This window comes from Balaenoptera borealis (assembly GCF_965194805.1).
Source record: "Balaenoptera borealis genome assembly, chromosome: 11".
NCBI lineage: Eukaryota > Metazoa > Chordata > Mammalia > Artiodactyla > Balaenopteridae > Balaenoptera > Balaenoptera borealis.
This window is the reverse complement of record NC_138868.1, coordinates 24,589,027-24,605,440: the sequence shown is the minus strand read 5'-3', so window position 1 is coordinate 24,605,440 and position 16,414 is coordinate 24,589,027. Positions and strand designations below refer to the sequence as shown.

General features: G+C 35.1%; 1 protein-coding gene across 2 annotated transcripts in view; it reads left to right on the top strand.

The window, feature by feature from the left end:
* PDHX (pyruvate dehydrogenase complex component X) overlaps positions 1–16,414 on the top strand; it is a 91,632-nt gene that overhangs the window by 51,748 nt on the left and 23,470 nt on the right. For both annotated transcript variants that reach the window (XM_082343812.1, XM_082343811.1), the window contains exons 5-7: positions 2,155–2,253; positions 9,184–9,358; positions 10,980–11,127. In XM_082343812.1, coding sequence (XP_082199938.1) covers positions 2,155–2,253; positions 9,184–9,358; positions 10,980–11,127 — 422 coding nt within the window. The remainder of the gene's footprint in view (positions 1–2,154; positions 2,254–9,183; positions 9,359–10,979; positions 11,128–16,414) is intronic.

The window sequence follows — 16,414 nt, the reverse complement described above, 5'->3', positions numbered from 1 at the left end:
TGTTCTGTAACAACACAGATACTTAGTAAACATCGTTTCACTTTAGCTTTCCATAACTTTAATCGATGGACTCTGAAAATTATGTTTTATTTATTTATTTTAATATTCTCTATAATTATATGAAATGCCTTTTTTTGTAAAACAAGTTCTTTTTAGAAAAATGGTCCTATTAAGAATGCTTTTGAGCGTAAATAAAAATGCAGACGCTTTCGTTTTTATATTTTTTTCCAGTCGTTTACCATTGTCAGTTCTTGTTAGAAGAAGTTGCCAGTGTGTTTCAAGTACTGAGTTTTAACTTTCCATTATCATACACAGTATTTCTGACTCCATTGCCTTGGCTCCTCTTTATTTTCCATGAAAATCACAAGGTAGGCTCATGGATGCTTTGTACTTAATGGTCTTTTCCCCTTTGCAAAGGTAGTATACTCTGTGATTTTGTTAATATCCATCGTTAGAAATTTACATGGGTCTGAAACCCCATGGTGTAGTTTAAAAACCAGGTGACCTGTGAACCTGCACAGTGTTGGCCCATGTAGTGATTTAAAAATTTTTTTTTCACTTGGTTTGTTACTAGTTAATCTTACATTAAAATCTAAAATTTCAGTTTCTCTTGAAAAATCTGAAGATTTGGTACCACTGAGCCCATATCAGCTAGAGCTGTTTCCCAGAAATGCAGAAAATGCCACATTTGTTCCTCTCCTTTTCGGAGTTATAAACTTCTGGATCTAGCCCGTTTTACTCATTTTTAAAAATCTGACTGTGTAGTTATTTGTGTTTGCTATTAGGCTTAAAGGTCTTATTTGAACAGTAGACAGTCATGTGACCTTTTGGTGTGTGTCTCAGTTTCCTTGTCTATAGAATCAACATAATTGTGTTTGCCTCTCTTCTTTGTATATGAAGTAAAAATGCTTGCATGTAAATACGAAGGACTTGAAAAAATATGTTAAGATGTAATTCAACAACAACAACAACAAAACAACCCAATTTAAATGGGTAGAGGACTCAAGTGTGCATTTCTTCCAAAGAAGATGTACAGATGGTCAGTAAACACATAAAAAGATGTTAGGGAACTGCAATTCAAAACCACAATGAGATATCACTTCGCACTAATTAAAATGGCTGTTATCTAAAAACAAGAAAGAAAAACCCAAAACAGAAAATAACGAGTGTTGCTGAGGATATAGAGAAATTAGTATTTCTGTGCACTGTTGGTGGGAATGTAAAATGGTGCAGTCACTCTGGAAAACAGAATTGCAGTTCCTCAAAATATTAAAAATAGAATTACCATATCATCCAGCACTTCCTTTTCTGGATATACTCAAAAGAATTAAAAGCAGGGACTTGAAGAGATATTTGTATACCCATGCTCATAACAGCAGCATTCACAATTGCCAAAAGATGGAAACATCCCATATGTCTAAAATGTGCTGTATATATACAATGGAATGTTAGTCTTAAGAAGGAAGGAAATGCTGACACGTACTGTAACATGGATGAACCTTGAAGACATGCTGGGTAAAAGAAACCAGTCACAAAAGGACAAATGATGAATGATTTCACTTACATGAGTTACCTAGAGTAGTCAAGTTAGTAAGGACACAGAGTAGAATGATGGTTGCCAGGGGCTGGGAGGAGGGAGGGATGGGGAGTTATTGTTTAATTGGTACAGAGCTTCATTTTGGGAGAATGATAAAGTTCTGGAGATGGGTGGTGGTGATGGTTGTACAACATTGTAATTGTACTTAATCCCACTCAATTATAACACCTAAAAATGCTTAAAATGGTAAATTTTACATATATTTTACTATAATAAAAAAAACCATGAAGGAACAGCATAGTTTCTTACTGATGTATGTGGTGAGGAGCCATGTGAAAAGTGATTAGTCAAAATAGAAGCTTTCTCCCTATGAATATTTATTCTCATTAAAAGAGTGTTTTGAAATAATAACTAGTTAAATTTGTATGAAAATGTTTTCATAGTAAAATAGACCAGGTTAGTACGATTAATTTATTTGACTGTCACTATCTATGGGAGTCATTATAGCTCTATTATGTTTTAATTTTTCTAATTTTCAGCAAAACTGTGGACATTTAGATATATTTGAATCAAATATAAGTGTTAATTGGTTCCATTAATTTTCATGTTTTATTTAGGTTCCGTTTAAGTCCAGCTGCCCGCAATATTCTGGAAAAACACGGACTGGATGCTAACCAGGGCACAGCCACTGGCCCTCGGGGGATATTCACTAAAGAGTATGTGTGTGCTTTTTGTAATAACCAGTTCCATTACTTATCATGATCATCTTTTTCTGAAGGTATTTAAAGAAGGGCTTATTCAGTGATAAGACTTAAAAGGAAATACACTGTTCTTTTGTACTTTTAATTGCTTTTGTCAGCATAAAATGTATTTTATGCAAGGGTTGTTTTTTGAATAATTGCAGCGCTCCTGAAAAACAGTTCTAATTTGATAACTAAGCCAGAACCTTAGAAATTATGATAAATGGAGAAAATTAGAGTGCAGAGTGGTGAATCTTTATATTGTTTTTAAGTTTGTATGAAATAATCATGCGATCACATTTAAATTTCTGAAGCATAGTTTAAGAAAAAATTTCATTCTTAACCCATTTGGATTTTGCTCACGTGTATGATCAAAGCAATTTCCATATGCAGTTGGGTCTCATTTTAGATTTTCTTTTCTATTCCGTTGATCAGTCTGTCTGTGAATTAGTACCTCACTTTTTTAGGACCACACTCCTAATTAGAAATATTTTATAGTAAGCTTTAAAATCTGATAGAGCTATCCTTGCTCTTCTTTTTCAGTAAACCAGTTTTCTTGCTTTATTTTTATTTTACTATTCTTCCAAATGAATTTTAAACAGTTTGTCTAGCCCTGCTGGTGGGGTTGGGCAGGAAGACTATGTTCTTTTTATTGGGATTGTATCACATTTTAAATTAACTTTGGGAGAACTGACATCTTTATGATGTTGAGTCTTCCTGTTCAAGAACACTATGTGTTTCTATTTGTTTAACTTCTGTGTCTTTCAAGAATATATAAAAAAAAGATGGCCCGTGCTCTATTGAAAATTAGTCTGGTGAGGAAGACAGAGGTTAATCAAATAGGCATATGATCTAATGTGAAATTGCTATAGTGGTGTCTGCCACATTTCTACTAGAGTAATATTAAATTTTCAAATTGAGTTAATGTTTTAAAGCAATATACTTATCCCCTGTTTATCTACTATTGATAAAAGTGATCAGTAGTATTGGCCAGAAATTTTTACAAGTTGAGGTAGAGCAACGTTAGGAAATTATTAAGTGGCAGACCAAGTGACTTTTCTTTCTTTTCATTGTATTATTTTACTCTTCATTAAAGCATTGGTTTATTGTTGGATATTTCTTTTAACGAAAGAAATACACTTTAATTCTTAGATATCCTCATTTATCTGTACTTCAGCCTTACTGATATGTTAATCAGACAGGTGTGTGTGGTTTTCTTAAACATATACTGTGAAGTTTGTGCCACCATACTCACATGAGTTGGAAATCAGCTATTCTGACCGCTGGCTGAAAGGCAACATCCTGGACTGTGGATTTTTAATTAAAAGACTTAAAAGTTTCACTTAGCCATAAAAAATTAAAATAAAGAATCCTGGTAGGTAGTTAAGCCTGGTTTTTTCCCCCACATTAATCCTTATCTAGTATATACTACTTGTATCTTAATTTTGTTAATCTTCTACCAGTCCATACCTTATGAAAAAGTCTCTGTAAAAATGGGAGAGAACAACTTTCTTTATAACATGGTAGACTTACCCATATATATCTGAGGGATAAGATAAAGAGTCTATATTTAATTCATTAATTGTGAAGATTTGGTGAAATGTAAAATAATCATAGATGTAACTTAGAAAGATCAATTTTGCAAATTTGTGAAAGATAAATTGGAGCAGAAAAAGACTTGAGGTAAGGAGATAAATTAATAGGCTCATAAAGTAGTCTAGCTAAGAGAGAATGAATACTCGAATGTGGGTAGGAATGTAAAAGAGAGATCACTGATGGATACAGCATTATAAGGAGAAAATCCAGAAGCCTGTAAAGGATGGATTGTAGAGCACAGACCAGGATAGCAACGAGTCAAGGGAAGAACCTGGGATTCTGTTCCAGGTGATGACATTTTGGCCCCATAAATAGAAATAAGGGACTTGCGGAAGCGTTTGTCTTGGTAGAATAACTAATGTGTTTGGTTTGAAGCTTATTGTCAGTGCTGACAAACCAGATTCCAGATATTAGAATCAGTGAGGTGAAGATGCGTCTTGGGAGATAGTTTGGTACTAGAGACGTAGATTTGACAGATAATAAAGTGATAGTTACAGTTGAGATCATCAGTAGGTAAACATTTTAGAAGGCAAAAATTTCTGTGTTGGAGGATATCTAGGAGATGGTTATAAGTCAAGGAGGAAGGGATCTGAGAAAAGGCTCTTGAAGTTGGTGATTAGTGACCGTTTAGAGGGCAGATCAGTGGTGTGACAGCAGTGGGGTAAAGAAGTAGAATTTTCTTTTTCTTTCCCTTCTCTTTCCGTATGTGCTTAATACATATACGATGAACAGGTATCTTTTTTAAACCCAAGTTGAAAGTTATCATAGTAGTCTGACATCTCCTAAGGAGGACAGAATGGTGTTATCTTGTTGGATCCCCTAAGGAAGCACTATTACAGAGTTATGTTTTTGATATCTTTGCTATCTTTGTCTGCCTATTACCCAGTCCTTTCCCTGCCCTTTAACTCCCTACCATAAGAGGGTCAACCTTCGGTCTTTAAAATATGACGTATTACAAAAGATTTTATGAGGAAAATGGATCCTTAAAGCGTGCATTATTGAGAATATTTACTTTGTATACTACTAAAGATGCCCTGTTTTAAGTTAAACACTGAGGTGACCTTTGGAAAAAAATTTGTCCTCGTGTCATCTACAGAAATGTCATCTTCTGGTAAGATTGACAAATTGCAGCCTTCAGCATAAGCTGCGCCCCAAATACCTTAGCACACATTCTTGAAATAATGAGGGACATCCTTCCTCCTTACCTTGTCAACTAAAAGTGCAAGTAGAAGAGAAAAGTCAGTTGCAACAGCTGAGGAGGTGTCTCTGACCCATTGCATTTATGAAGAAAACCATAAGTGTCATGTTTGCTATTTTAATGTTGCATGAAAGCAAGCATATTGCTCAGAGTGTATGTTGTGCAAAAGCGTGTAGACTTTGCTTTGCCTGTACATGTAACTGTTTTAGGAAAACAAGTGCCAGGGACACTGTTGGAGGTTCTTGGCCTATAGCCTAACTTCTTTGGCATATCTACGTCTTAAGTCATACTTGTAGCTAATGTTTGTGTTCGTATCACAGCATCACAAATATAGTAGGCATGACAGTCATGTCTAGTATGTTTTCAGTGATACTTCTTTTTAAAACTAATTCATAGCACACCCAAATGACTTAAGGGATCTGGTAGAGAAGGTTCTGCCTTAAGTGAATGCCCAAAGCAGAAGTGAATGGTGTATCAGTTTTTCTCTAATTTTTATAGCTTTTAATATCTACCTGATTCTTCGGGCTTAGACTGATTAATTACTTAATGGACAGAAATCATTAAAAATCATTCTCTGTATTACAGAAACTAAATTATTGGCTGTTATTAAACAATAATGAACGTTCATACTTTATGAGCTATGTAAGTGTAAAATCAGCAATAAAAGTTTACCGTGAGCCCATGGCCAGAATTGATTTTCTGCTCGTTTATGATTGATGACTCCTACTTACTTTTAGGGATGAACCTAAACTGCCTTTTCTTGATAAAAATAGTAAGTAATAGTAATGCTGATAGTGAAATAAGAATATGTCTATTTAGTGTGACCAAGCTTTTTCTAAGTAGAATGTATTCAGGCATTATTTTAGATTTTTTTAATCTCCTCAAGTGTTCATTGTTTTCTGTTGTTGTTGTTTGTTGGTTTGTTTTTAACCGATTACTGAGGGTACACTAGTGATCCCTGTATAAAGAAATCAATGTTGTTTTGTATATGCCATTCTGATGCTAAACTTTAAAACCCAGATTAATAATAAATTTTGTTAGAGAGGTGTATTTAATTACCTTATATGATGAAAGGGGACTAGTAATGTTAGGCTGTGGCTTGTAACAGCTCTTAAACGCTAAATATCTTTTGTTGAAGGCATTTTTCTAAAACAAAAGGCCTTATCTTATATCAGTGCTCACACTTTTATCTGTGTGGCCAAGGTTTTGACTCATGACATAAATCCCCAGGAATTGTAGGGCAGTCATTTACTTCACATGTAAATGTTATCACAATTAACTGGAAAAATGGTGCTTTGGGTTATAAATATCATAAGTAAATTTAAAATTAACTTCCAAGTAGGAGTAAGCTTGCTGTTAAAAAGCCTTAAGAGCACATAAGCTCATTCCCCAGGACACTCAGTCTTTCTGCCGTTACCATCAGGTTTGTGGCTCATCCTTGGAGAACCAGCCTTGCCTCCAGTTATGTTCCTGTTACTTTTTGTGTGGTGGGTGAAGGGCCTTTGTCTGGAGGTCCTACTTTTAGCTACTTCAGACTGGATAGGTAACTATTCTTCATTCAGTCACAGAATTGCTGTTAATCTGGGATATGCTTATTTAATTCTATTCTAGCCTTTTCTTCTGAGGAAAATTTGTTCCGACTCTGCCTAGTTTAATTGGCATACTCTGCACAGGTATTAGAAAGGTAGTAGGAAATACACAGGCTTTGGAGTTGGCCATACCCAGGTTTGGTCCCAGCCCTGGCAGCTCCTAGCTGCCTACCTCTTCAGCTTCATCCTTAAACCCTCTCCACTTTGTTCACTGCCCTCCTTCTATGCTGGGCTTCCTTCTGTTCTTAGAAGCCCTAATTTCCCTGCCTTTACACTTGCTGTTCTCTGCCTAGAAACATGCTTTTTTCCCAGCTGTTCTTGAGACTTGCTCCTTCATGTCCAGCCACAGAAATATTATTTCTTCAGGCCTTCCCTGACCGCCCTGTTTTAAAGTAACACCTCCTCTCACTCATGACTCTCAATCTCATTACTCTGCTTTATTTTCTTCACTATCGATTCATTTGTTTACTTGATTAATGTATGACTCTCCTATAGAATAACACTCCTTGTTGGGAAGTGTTTTAACATTATATTTTCAACACCTAGAGTAGAGTAGGTGCTTGAGAACTACTGACTTAGAAATGGAATTTAACCTCTTTGAACCTACTTACTCATTTATAAAGTGGGAGTAATAATACCTCTCTCACATGGCTGGTGTAAGATTACATTAACATAACCACAGTACATACACAAGAGGCTCACTTTTCCACTTTTATTCCCTCTTTCAGTACTTAAAGATCAAGGATGATACAAGCTTTAAGATTTCTTTGTCAGTCTGACCTCTTATCTTAAATGTCAGCTCTTTAATTTTGAAACAAGTAACTTACTTGCACTTAATGTTAAGTTCATGTATCCCTTTCTGGAGCTGATATAAAAATCATAGACTCTCCTTCCTTAAAAATGTACCAGTACACATTGGAAGATCCCTCCTATGATGCCTCCCCAAGCTAGAGCATTCCTGCCTGTGTCAATTTTCTATTGCTGCATGACAAATTGCAACAAACAGTAGCTTAAAACAACACCCACTTATTATCTAACAGTGCTGTGGGTCAGAAGTCCTGGTCCAGCATGGCTGGGTTTCCTTGGTCTCACAAGGCTGAAATCAAGGTGTCAGCCAGGGCTAGGGTCTCATGTGAAGGTTGGAGCCCTCTTCCAGGTTCACATCGTTGTTGGCAGAATTCAGTTCCTTGGAGTACTAGGACTCTGAGCCCTGTTTTCTTGCTTGCTGTCATCCAAGGATTGCTGTCACCTCCTGGAGACCTCCTTCAGGTCTTTGCCACGAGGTCACCTCCATAGACAGTTCATAAATGCCTGTTTGCTTCTCCAATGCAAGCAGGAGAATCGCCATTCAAATTTCTTCTTTTAGGAATTCCCTGTTCCTTTTAAAGAACTTATCTGATATGTCTGACCCTTTCAGGATAGTTTGCCTTTTGATTAACTCAGTGTCAACTGCTTTGGGACCTTAATTATGTCTACAAAATCCATCACCTTTGTCATGTAATGTAACCTAATCATGGGAGTGACATTCATCATATTCACAGGCCCACCCACACTCAAGAGAGATTATATGGGATATGTACACTAGGAACAGGAATATTGGGGCCATCTCAGAGTTCTGCCTAGTATGTGATAATATCAAATCATTAACTGTGTTTAAGAAATTTTAAAAATATAATTTGCCTTTAGATTTGTGTTACCCTGAAGTTGTTTTTAGACTATGTAAAACCTTTTTCATTTAAAAAAATTTTTAGATTTAAAACATTTTTAATGTAAAACATTTTTAAGTACTTTAGAATTGTCAGATTAAAATTTTTGAAAAAGCTGCTTTGTTTAAGGAAGTACATGACTTTATACCACTGTAACTTCGAATGGATTGAGAGTTTGAATAGTAGTCTAATTATATCCTTTTAATAAACAAAGACACCTTTGTTTTGCAGAGTAATACAAAGGCAAGTCTGTTACTTGTTTAGTTATTTTTCATTCTAAATGCTGCTATAGGTTAGGTTTATTACATTAGATTGTGCTGATAGCATTTGAGGTATGATTTCCTGGCCATAAACAAGCTAATTTGCACGAGGATAAACAATGCTTTAGTAAATATTCTAATGAAAGTCATAGGTACAGTAAGCTTGACACTTTCTGAATGCTATATGAAAATTATTTCACAAATACCATGAATGAGGGTATGGCTTAATTTATGAATTGCTCATCTACCAAAAGACACCACCCCCAGAAATAAAGACTGATTTTCCTTTAAAAAATAACTGTCTACACCCAATACTTTGATAAAATCTGCTTGTTGTTTTGTTTTTAAAATGTGCAAATATTGTAGCCATTGGACAAATATGAATCAGTAGAACAAGTGAGAGACAAGATTTTCTTGTCTAGCTCAAATTGTTTTGCGTTGTAGCCTTGACATCAGTATATTTCTTTATTTTCCCTTCACGTCTGGCCTCCATTTTCTGAAAGTTCTTATATTCCTGGTTGCTAATCATGGTTATCTAACTCCCTTCTTATCTCCAGGGATGCTCTCAAACTGGTCCAGTTGAAACAGATGAGCAAGATCACTGAATCCAGACCCACCCCAGCCCTGCCAACCGTTCCCACAGCGTCTTTACCCCCACGGGCCACAGCCAGGCCATCTTATCCCCGGCCAGTGATCCCTCCAGTATCAACTCCTGGACAGCCTAATGTAGCGGTAATGTCATCTGAGTAGATTTTTATTTTTCAGATTTAAGTGAGAGAGAAAATAAGAACCATTACTCTATGTTTTATGAGTTCTTTTACCAGTCCATTATAGTAGTAGCTCAAAGTGATGAAGACAGAAATTCTCTAAATGTTTTGTTTTGCACATTTCCATAAACCAGATTTGTTTGTACAGTGCTAACTTCCAAATAGAATTATGATTCAATTTAAATTTGCCACAAGTTCCACAATGTCAGTGCCATGTATATGCTCTATAATCGTGATTCTTTTCATGTCTTTTTTTTCTTGGGTGTGATACTCATAATTGGTAGCTGACACCAGCTCCCTTTTGTGGATATGTTTTATTTTTTGACTAAGGGAGTTGATAGTCTTACTGTGAAGAACTATAGAGATTGTATAGCTAATCATTCTTTCCTTCTTGGATACATGTAATAGCCCTTTTTTGTTTTCAAATTACTCCATTTTGCCTCTCTGTCTCCCTTTCTTAGTACCTTTTATGTCATTTGCTTCCCATCAGAAGAAATGCAGGATAATCAGGTTTGTTTAAAGCTGAATGGGCACTGAAAAAAATAAATAAATAAACCTACACCGCTTTTTCTGATGGAGAAATATATTCCAATATAGTATTTTAAAAGTATTAAAAACAGTACAAGTTTCATGAGAAACAGATTTTTTAAATGTACATTAATGATTCGTGACTACATACACAAAAGTTTATGAGTAATCAAATCTTATTTCTTTAAAAAGTAAGTTATTCAAATTTGAAAGATAAACCTTACTTTAAAATTCTTACAGTATGTAGACAGCATTTATTTTATTTGATCAAGTATTTTGCTAACATAAGATGTTTAATTCCCACAGAAATCATTTATAAAAAAAGAAGTCAGCTGTACTTTTGGCTGTTTTGTATTATCCTAAGTGATTGTAATCCAGTCCCAGAATGGAGTGAAGGACAAAGAAGGAATTAGACATAATTTAAGGTCCATCATGTTTTTGTTAGAGGTTCAAGGAACAGAATGGAAAAGCTGCAGTAAAGTTACAGGAAGATTTTATTATCCCATTCATACTTTATGAGTTTCTTGGAAATAAGATGCTCATGTGATTTTTTATTTTTAATTACAAACCAAAATAGAAATAATTTGGAAGATTATCTAGTATTTTGGATTACCTTTTTCTCATGTATGCCATTTTTATAAGTAAAAATAGCCTGTAGTTGTTGATTTATTGATTGCTTTGAGTTTTATTAAGAAGTGATGTTTGTAACAGAAGCTACTTACAGGCTTATAGGTGATATCTCAATAAGCACACCCATGAGGGGTTTATTCATGATTTGGTACATTTCTTTTTAATCATCTTAAACATGGTAATATAGATGTTCCATTCACAACTGAAACATGAATTTTTCTGCTTTTTTTCTACAGTCATATACTGTAAAGTTAAAATTCCTCAGATTTCTTATATTTCTTCTTATACTAAGAATTTTTCATAACAGTTTTACTGTATTAATCTTTATTTTCATAAGTTAGGTCATTGAGACTGGATTTCAGTTACAGTTTGTTTGCTTGTGTTTTCCAATTCTATTTATGGTTTAATGGACATGTTATTCTTTACAGGGCACGTTCACTGAAGTCCCTACTAGCAATATTAGAAGAGTTATTGCCAAGAGGTTAACTGAATCTAAACGTACTGTACCTCATGCATATGCTACTACTGACTGTGACCTTGGAGCTGTTTTAAAAGTTAGGCAAAATCTGGTCAGAGGTTAGTAAAGTTGAGTTTATTTAATGTAATACACATGCTAAACTAACTATTATGAGATCCTTTATTTATGAAATGCACATTGTGTAGCTTTTTCCATCAGTTTCATCATCTGGGCATATTTTAGTACTAGAAGAGAATTGTTTCTCTTTTCCTATAAGAAATAAATTGGTTCCATAGTATTGAATACATCATACTTTTTGGTATGATATCTGAAGAAGCAGTTCTTAACATTTTAGAAAGTATAAAATCCAAAACTGATTTAAGAATGTTTTAGATTGTAAATATATCTTAGATATCACTCTTTATACATTTTAATTTTTAGTTCCTCTTCAAAATGTACTTTCATGTTATTAAATTTGTAATGTTCCTTCTCCAAATCTATTAAAACTAAGGTTGCTGAGAGACATAAATTTTTAGAATGATCTGATGTTTTATTTTTTTCTTTCCAATCTGTATGGCTTTATTTCATTTTCTTGCCTTATTTCACTGTCTAGGACCTCTGTTACAGTGATCAGTATGTGATAAAAGCAAACATTCTTGCCTTGTTCTTGATCTTGGGGGAAAGCATTCAGTCTTTAACGTTAGCTGTTGGTTTTTTGGAAGATTCCCTTCTTCATGTTGAAGAAATTTTATTCCTAATTTGCCAAGAATTTTAAGCATGAATGGATGTTAAGTTTTTTCAAATACTTTTTGTGTATCTTTTGAAATAATCTTTTCTTTCCTTGTTAATATGATGAATTACATTGGTTGATTTCAAATGTTGAATCACCTTTGTTTACATGAGTGATTCCGCATTAGTGAGTGATTAAAATTCATTTAATCATTAAAAATTTTCTCATATATTGCTTGATCCCATTTTCTAAAACTTAGCTAAGAATCTTTACACCTGTGCACATGAGAAATACTGGTCTGTCATTTTTCTTTTATTGAGTTTTTTTTACTGGGTTTGTTATCACAGAATAAGTTGGGAAATGTTTCTTACTCCTTTATTTTCTGGAAGATTTTGAGTAGAATTGGTTTTACTTGTTTTTTAATTGTTCAGTAGAATTTACCAATGAAGCTTTTTAGGGCTGCCATTTTCTTTATGGGGATTTTTTTAACTACAAGTTCAACTTTTAAAATAGATTAAGAGTTATTATTTTTTCCTGAATGACCTTTGGTAGTTTGCCTCTTTCAAGGAATTTGTTTATGTCTTCTAAGTTATCAAATTTATTGTCATTAAGTTGATCATATTACCTTATTATACTTTTAACATCTATGTATACAGTTGGCCGTTCATATTCACAGCTTCTGCATCTGTGAATTAAACCAACCATATTTTTTTTTAATTCCTGAAAGTTCCAAAAAGCAGAACTTGAATTTGCCATGCACTGGTAACTATTTACATAGCATTTACATCATATTAAGTGTTATAAGTATTCTAGAGATCTAAAGTGTACGGGAGGATGTGTGTAGGTTATATGCAAATACTACACTATTTCATGCAAGGGACTTGAACATTCTCGGATTTTGGTATCCAAGGGGTGTCCTGAAACCAGTTCCCCTTGGATACAGAGGGATGACTGTAAATGAAGTGAGATTACCATTTTTTATATCAGTAATTTGTCTTCTAACTTTCTTGGTCAGTCTGGCTAGAGGTTTATCAATTTTATTGATCTCTTCAAAGAACTAGTTATTTGATTTTACTAACTTTTTCTATTTCTATAATTTTGTTTTTATTGATTTTTACTCTCATCTTTATTATTTCATTTTTTCTATTTGCTTTGGGTTTAATTTGCCCTTTTTATCCCTAGTTTCTTAAGGTGAAAATCGATGTCAATATAATATAATAAACTTTATTTCTAACATGAGCATATGATACTTTTAAGTTCCCTTTAAGCAGTGCTTTAGCTGTAGCCCATACATTTTGGCATGTTTTATTTTCCTTCCTACTCAATTCAAGATGTTTTCTAATTTCCCGTGTGATTTCTTTTTTGATTAATCAGTTATTTAGAAGTATAAGTTTAATTTCCAAATATTTAGGGACTTTTCAGTTTTTCTTTCTTTTATGATTTCTAGTTTAACTTCACTGTGTTTAGAGAACACACTTTGTATGATTTAAATCTTTTTAAGTTTGTTGAGGTTTATTTTATAGTCATAATGTTACCTGGTCCAAGCTCATACTGCTCTTTGCACAACAGGCCAATAAATTGAGAGACGAGATGTTAGGGCAAGTAATAGCAACTTTATTCAAAAAGCCAGCAGACCAAGAAGATGGCAGACTATGTCCCAAAGAACCATCTTCCCTGGGTTAGAATTCAGGCTTCTTTTATACTGAAAGGGTAGGGGGTGTGACTGGTTGTTGCAGTCTTTTTGGTTCTGGAACCCTTTGTTCTTACAGTGCCAGGGTGGTCTGGTCACAGCGTGCCTGTAAACCTCCAACAAGGCAATTGCTTTCCGTTCTGCAGCTTTTTATCTCTATGTGAATGGAAAAGTGTTACACCTTTAAAGTTCAAGCCTCTGCAGGCAGAGCATTGAGAAAGGGCTATTATGTATATTTCAGGCTATAGGCAATATTCTTTTACAAAGGTGCAGAGCCAGCTTGACTAAGCACAGGCAATGGAGCACAAAAGTTAGTGTCCTTGAAAAGAATGTGTGTTCTACTTTTGAGGAGTGTTTTATGAATGTTGGTTAGGTGAAGTTGGTTGATACTATTGTTCTTACCTTCTGTAAACTTACTGATCTCCTGTCTCTTTGTTTTATTAATCTTTGAAAGAGGAGTGTTAAAATCCTTAATTATAATTGTAGATTTGTCTGTTTCCTCTCTTAGTTTTTATCAGTCTTTGCTTCATGTATTTTGAAGGTCTGTTATTAGGCATATACACATTTAGGATTTTTATGTTTTCTTGGTGAATAGACCCATCATGTAATGTCCTGTCTGTTCCTGGTATAATATTCCTTATCCTCAAACCTCGTTTGCCTGATATTTATATAGGCATTCCAGATTTCTCTGATTAATGTTTTTATATTATGTCGTTTTACATCTTTTTACTCTGAATGTATCTGTATCTTTATACCTCACAAATATCACGAGTTCAGTTCCAGACCACCACAATAAAGCAAATATTTCAATAAAGCAAGTCACACTTTTTTTTTTTCTGGTTTTCCTGTGCATATAAAAGTAATGTTACACTATACCATAGTCTGTTAAGTGTGCAGTAGCATTATGTCTAACAATAGTTTATTGCTAAAAATGCTAACCACCATCTGAGCCTTCAGCTGCTGGAGGGTCTTGCCTTGATGTTGAGTGCTGTGGATTGATCAGGGTGGGAGTTGCTGAAGGGTGGGGTGGCTGTGGGCATTTTTAAAAGAATAAGACAGCAGTGAAGTTTGCTGCATTGATTGACTGACTCTCCTCTCACAAACGGCTCTATGTAGCAGCGATGCTGTTTGATAGCATTTTGTCCACAGTGGATCTTCTTTCAAAAGCGGAGTCAGTCTTCTCAAACCCTGCTGCTGCTTAGCAACTAAGTTTATGTCATATTCTGAATCCTTTGTTGTCATTTCTGCAGTCTTCACAGCATCTTCACCAGTAGATTCCATCTCAAGAAACCACTTCCCTTCCTCATCCGTAAGAAGCAACTCCTCATCTGTTCAAGTTTTATCATGAGATTACAGCAATTCAGTCATATCTTCAGGTTCTACTTCTAATTCTAGTTTTCTTGCTGTTTCTACCACATCTGCAGTTACTTCCTCCACTGAAGTCTTGAACCCCTCAAAGTCATTCATGAGGATTGGAATCAACTTCCAAACTCCTGCTAATGTTGATATTTTGACCCCTTTCCATGAATTACAAATGTTCTTAATGGCAGCTAGAATAGTGAATCCTTTCCAAAGTTTTTCAACCTACTTTGCCCAAGTCCATCAGAGGAATCACTGTATATGGCAGCTATAGCCTTATGAAATGTATTTCTTACAAGGACTTGAAAGTCAAAATTATGTTTGATCCACGGGCTGCATAATGGATTGTTAGCAGGCATGAAAACAACATTAATCTTGTTGTACATCTCCATCAGAGCTCTTGGGTGACGTGGTGCATTGTCAGCGAGCAATCATATTTTAAAATGAATCTTTTTTTCTGAGCAGTAGGTCTCCACAGGGAGCTTAAAATATTCAGTAAACTGTTTTGTAAACAGTATATAAACTGTATGCTGTCATACAGGCTTTTTTGTTCCATTTATAGAGCATAGGCAGAGTAGATTTAGCATAATTCTTAAGGTCCCTAGGATTTTTGGAATGGTAAATGAGCCCTGGCTTCAACTTAAAGTCACCAGCTGCCTAACCGGAGAGTCAGCCTATCCTTTGAAGTTTTGAGGCCAGCATTGACTTTTCTCTAGCTATGAAGTCCTAGATGGCATCTTTCAATAGAAGGCTGTTTCATCTACCTTGAAAATCTGTGGTTTAATGTAGCCACCTTCCTTAATGTTCTTAGCTAGATCCTCTGGATGACTTGCTACAGCTTCTTTATCAGCACTTATTGCTTCACCCTGCACTTTTATGTTACAGAGATGGCTCTTTCCATAAACCTCATGAACCAGCCTCTGCTAGCTTCAAACTTTCCTCTGCAGCTTCCTCACCTCTCTCAGCCTTCACAGAATTGAAGAGTTAGGGCCACGCTCTGGATCGGGCTTTGGCTTAAGGGAATGTTGTGGCTGGTTTGATCTATCCAGACTACTCACACTTTCTTCCTCTCAGCAATAAGGCTGTTTTGCTTTGTTATCATTCATGTGCTCTCTGGAGCAGCACTTTTAATTTCCTTCAAGAACTTTCCCTTTGCATTCATTTGCAACTTGGCTGATTGTTCAGCACTAGAGGCCTAGCTTTCGGCCTACCTTGTCTTTCAACATGCCTTCCTCACGAAGCTTGATCACTTTTTGCTCTTGATTTAAAGTGAGAGATGTGTGACTCTTCCTTTCACTTGAACACTTAGAGGCCATTGTATGGTTATTAATTGGCCTAATTTCAACATTGTTGAATCTCAGGGAATAAAGAGACCTGAGGAGAGGGAGAGAGACAGGGGAACAGCCAATGAGTGGAGCAGTCAGAACACACGCAAATATTTATCACTTAAGTTCACCTTCTTCTGTGTGTGTGGTTCGTGGCACCCCAAAACAATTACAATAGTAACATCAAAGATCACTGATCTCAGATAACCATAACAAATATAGTAATAATGAAAAAGTTTGAAATAATGAGAGAATCACCAAAATGTGACACAGAGACATGAAGTGAGCAAATGCTGTTGGGA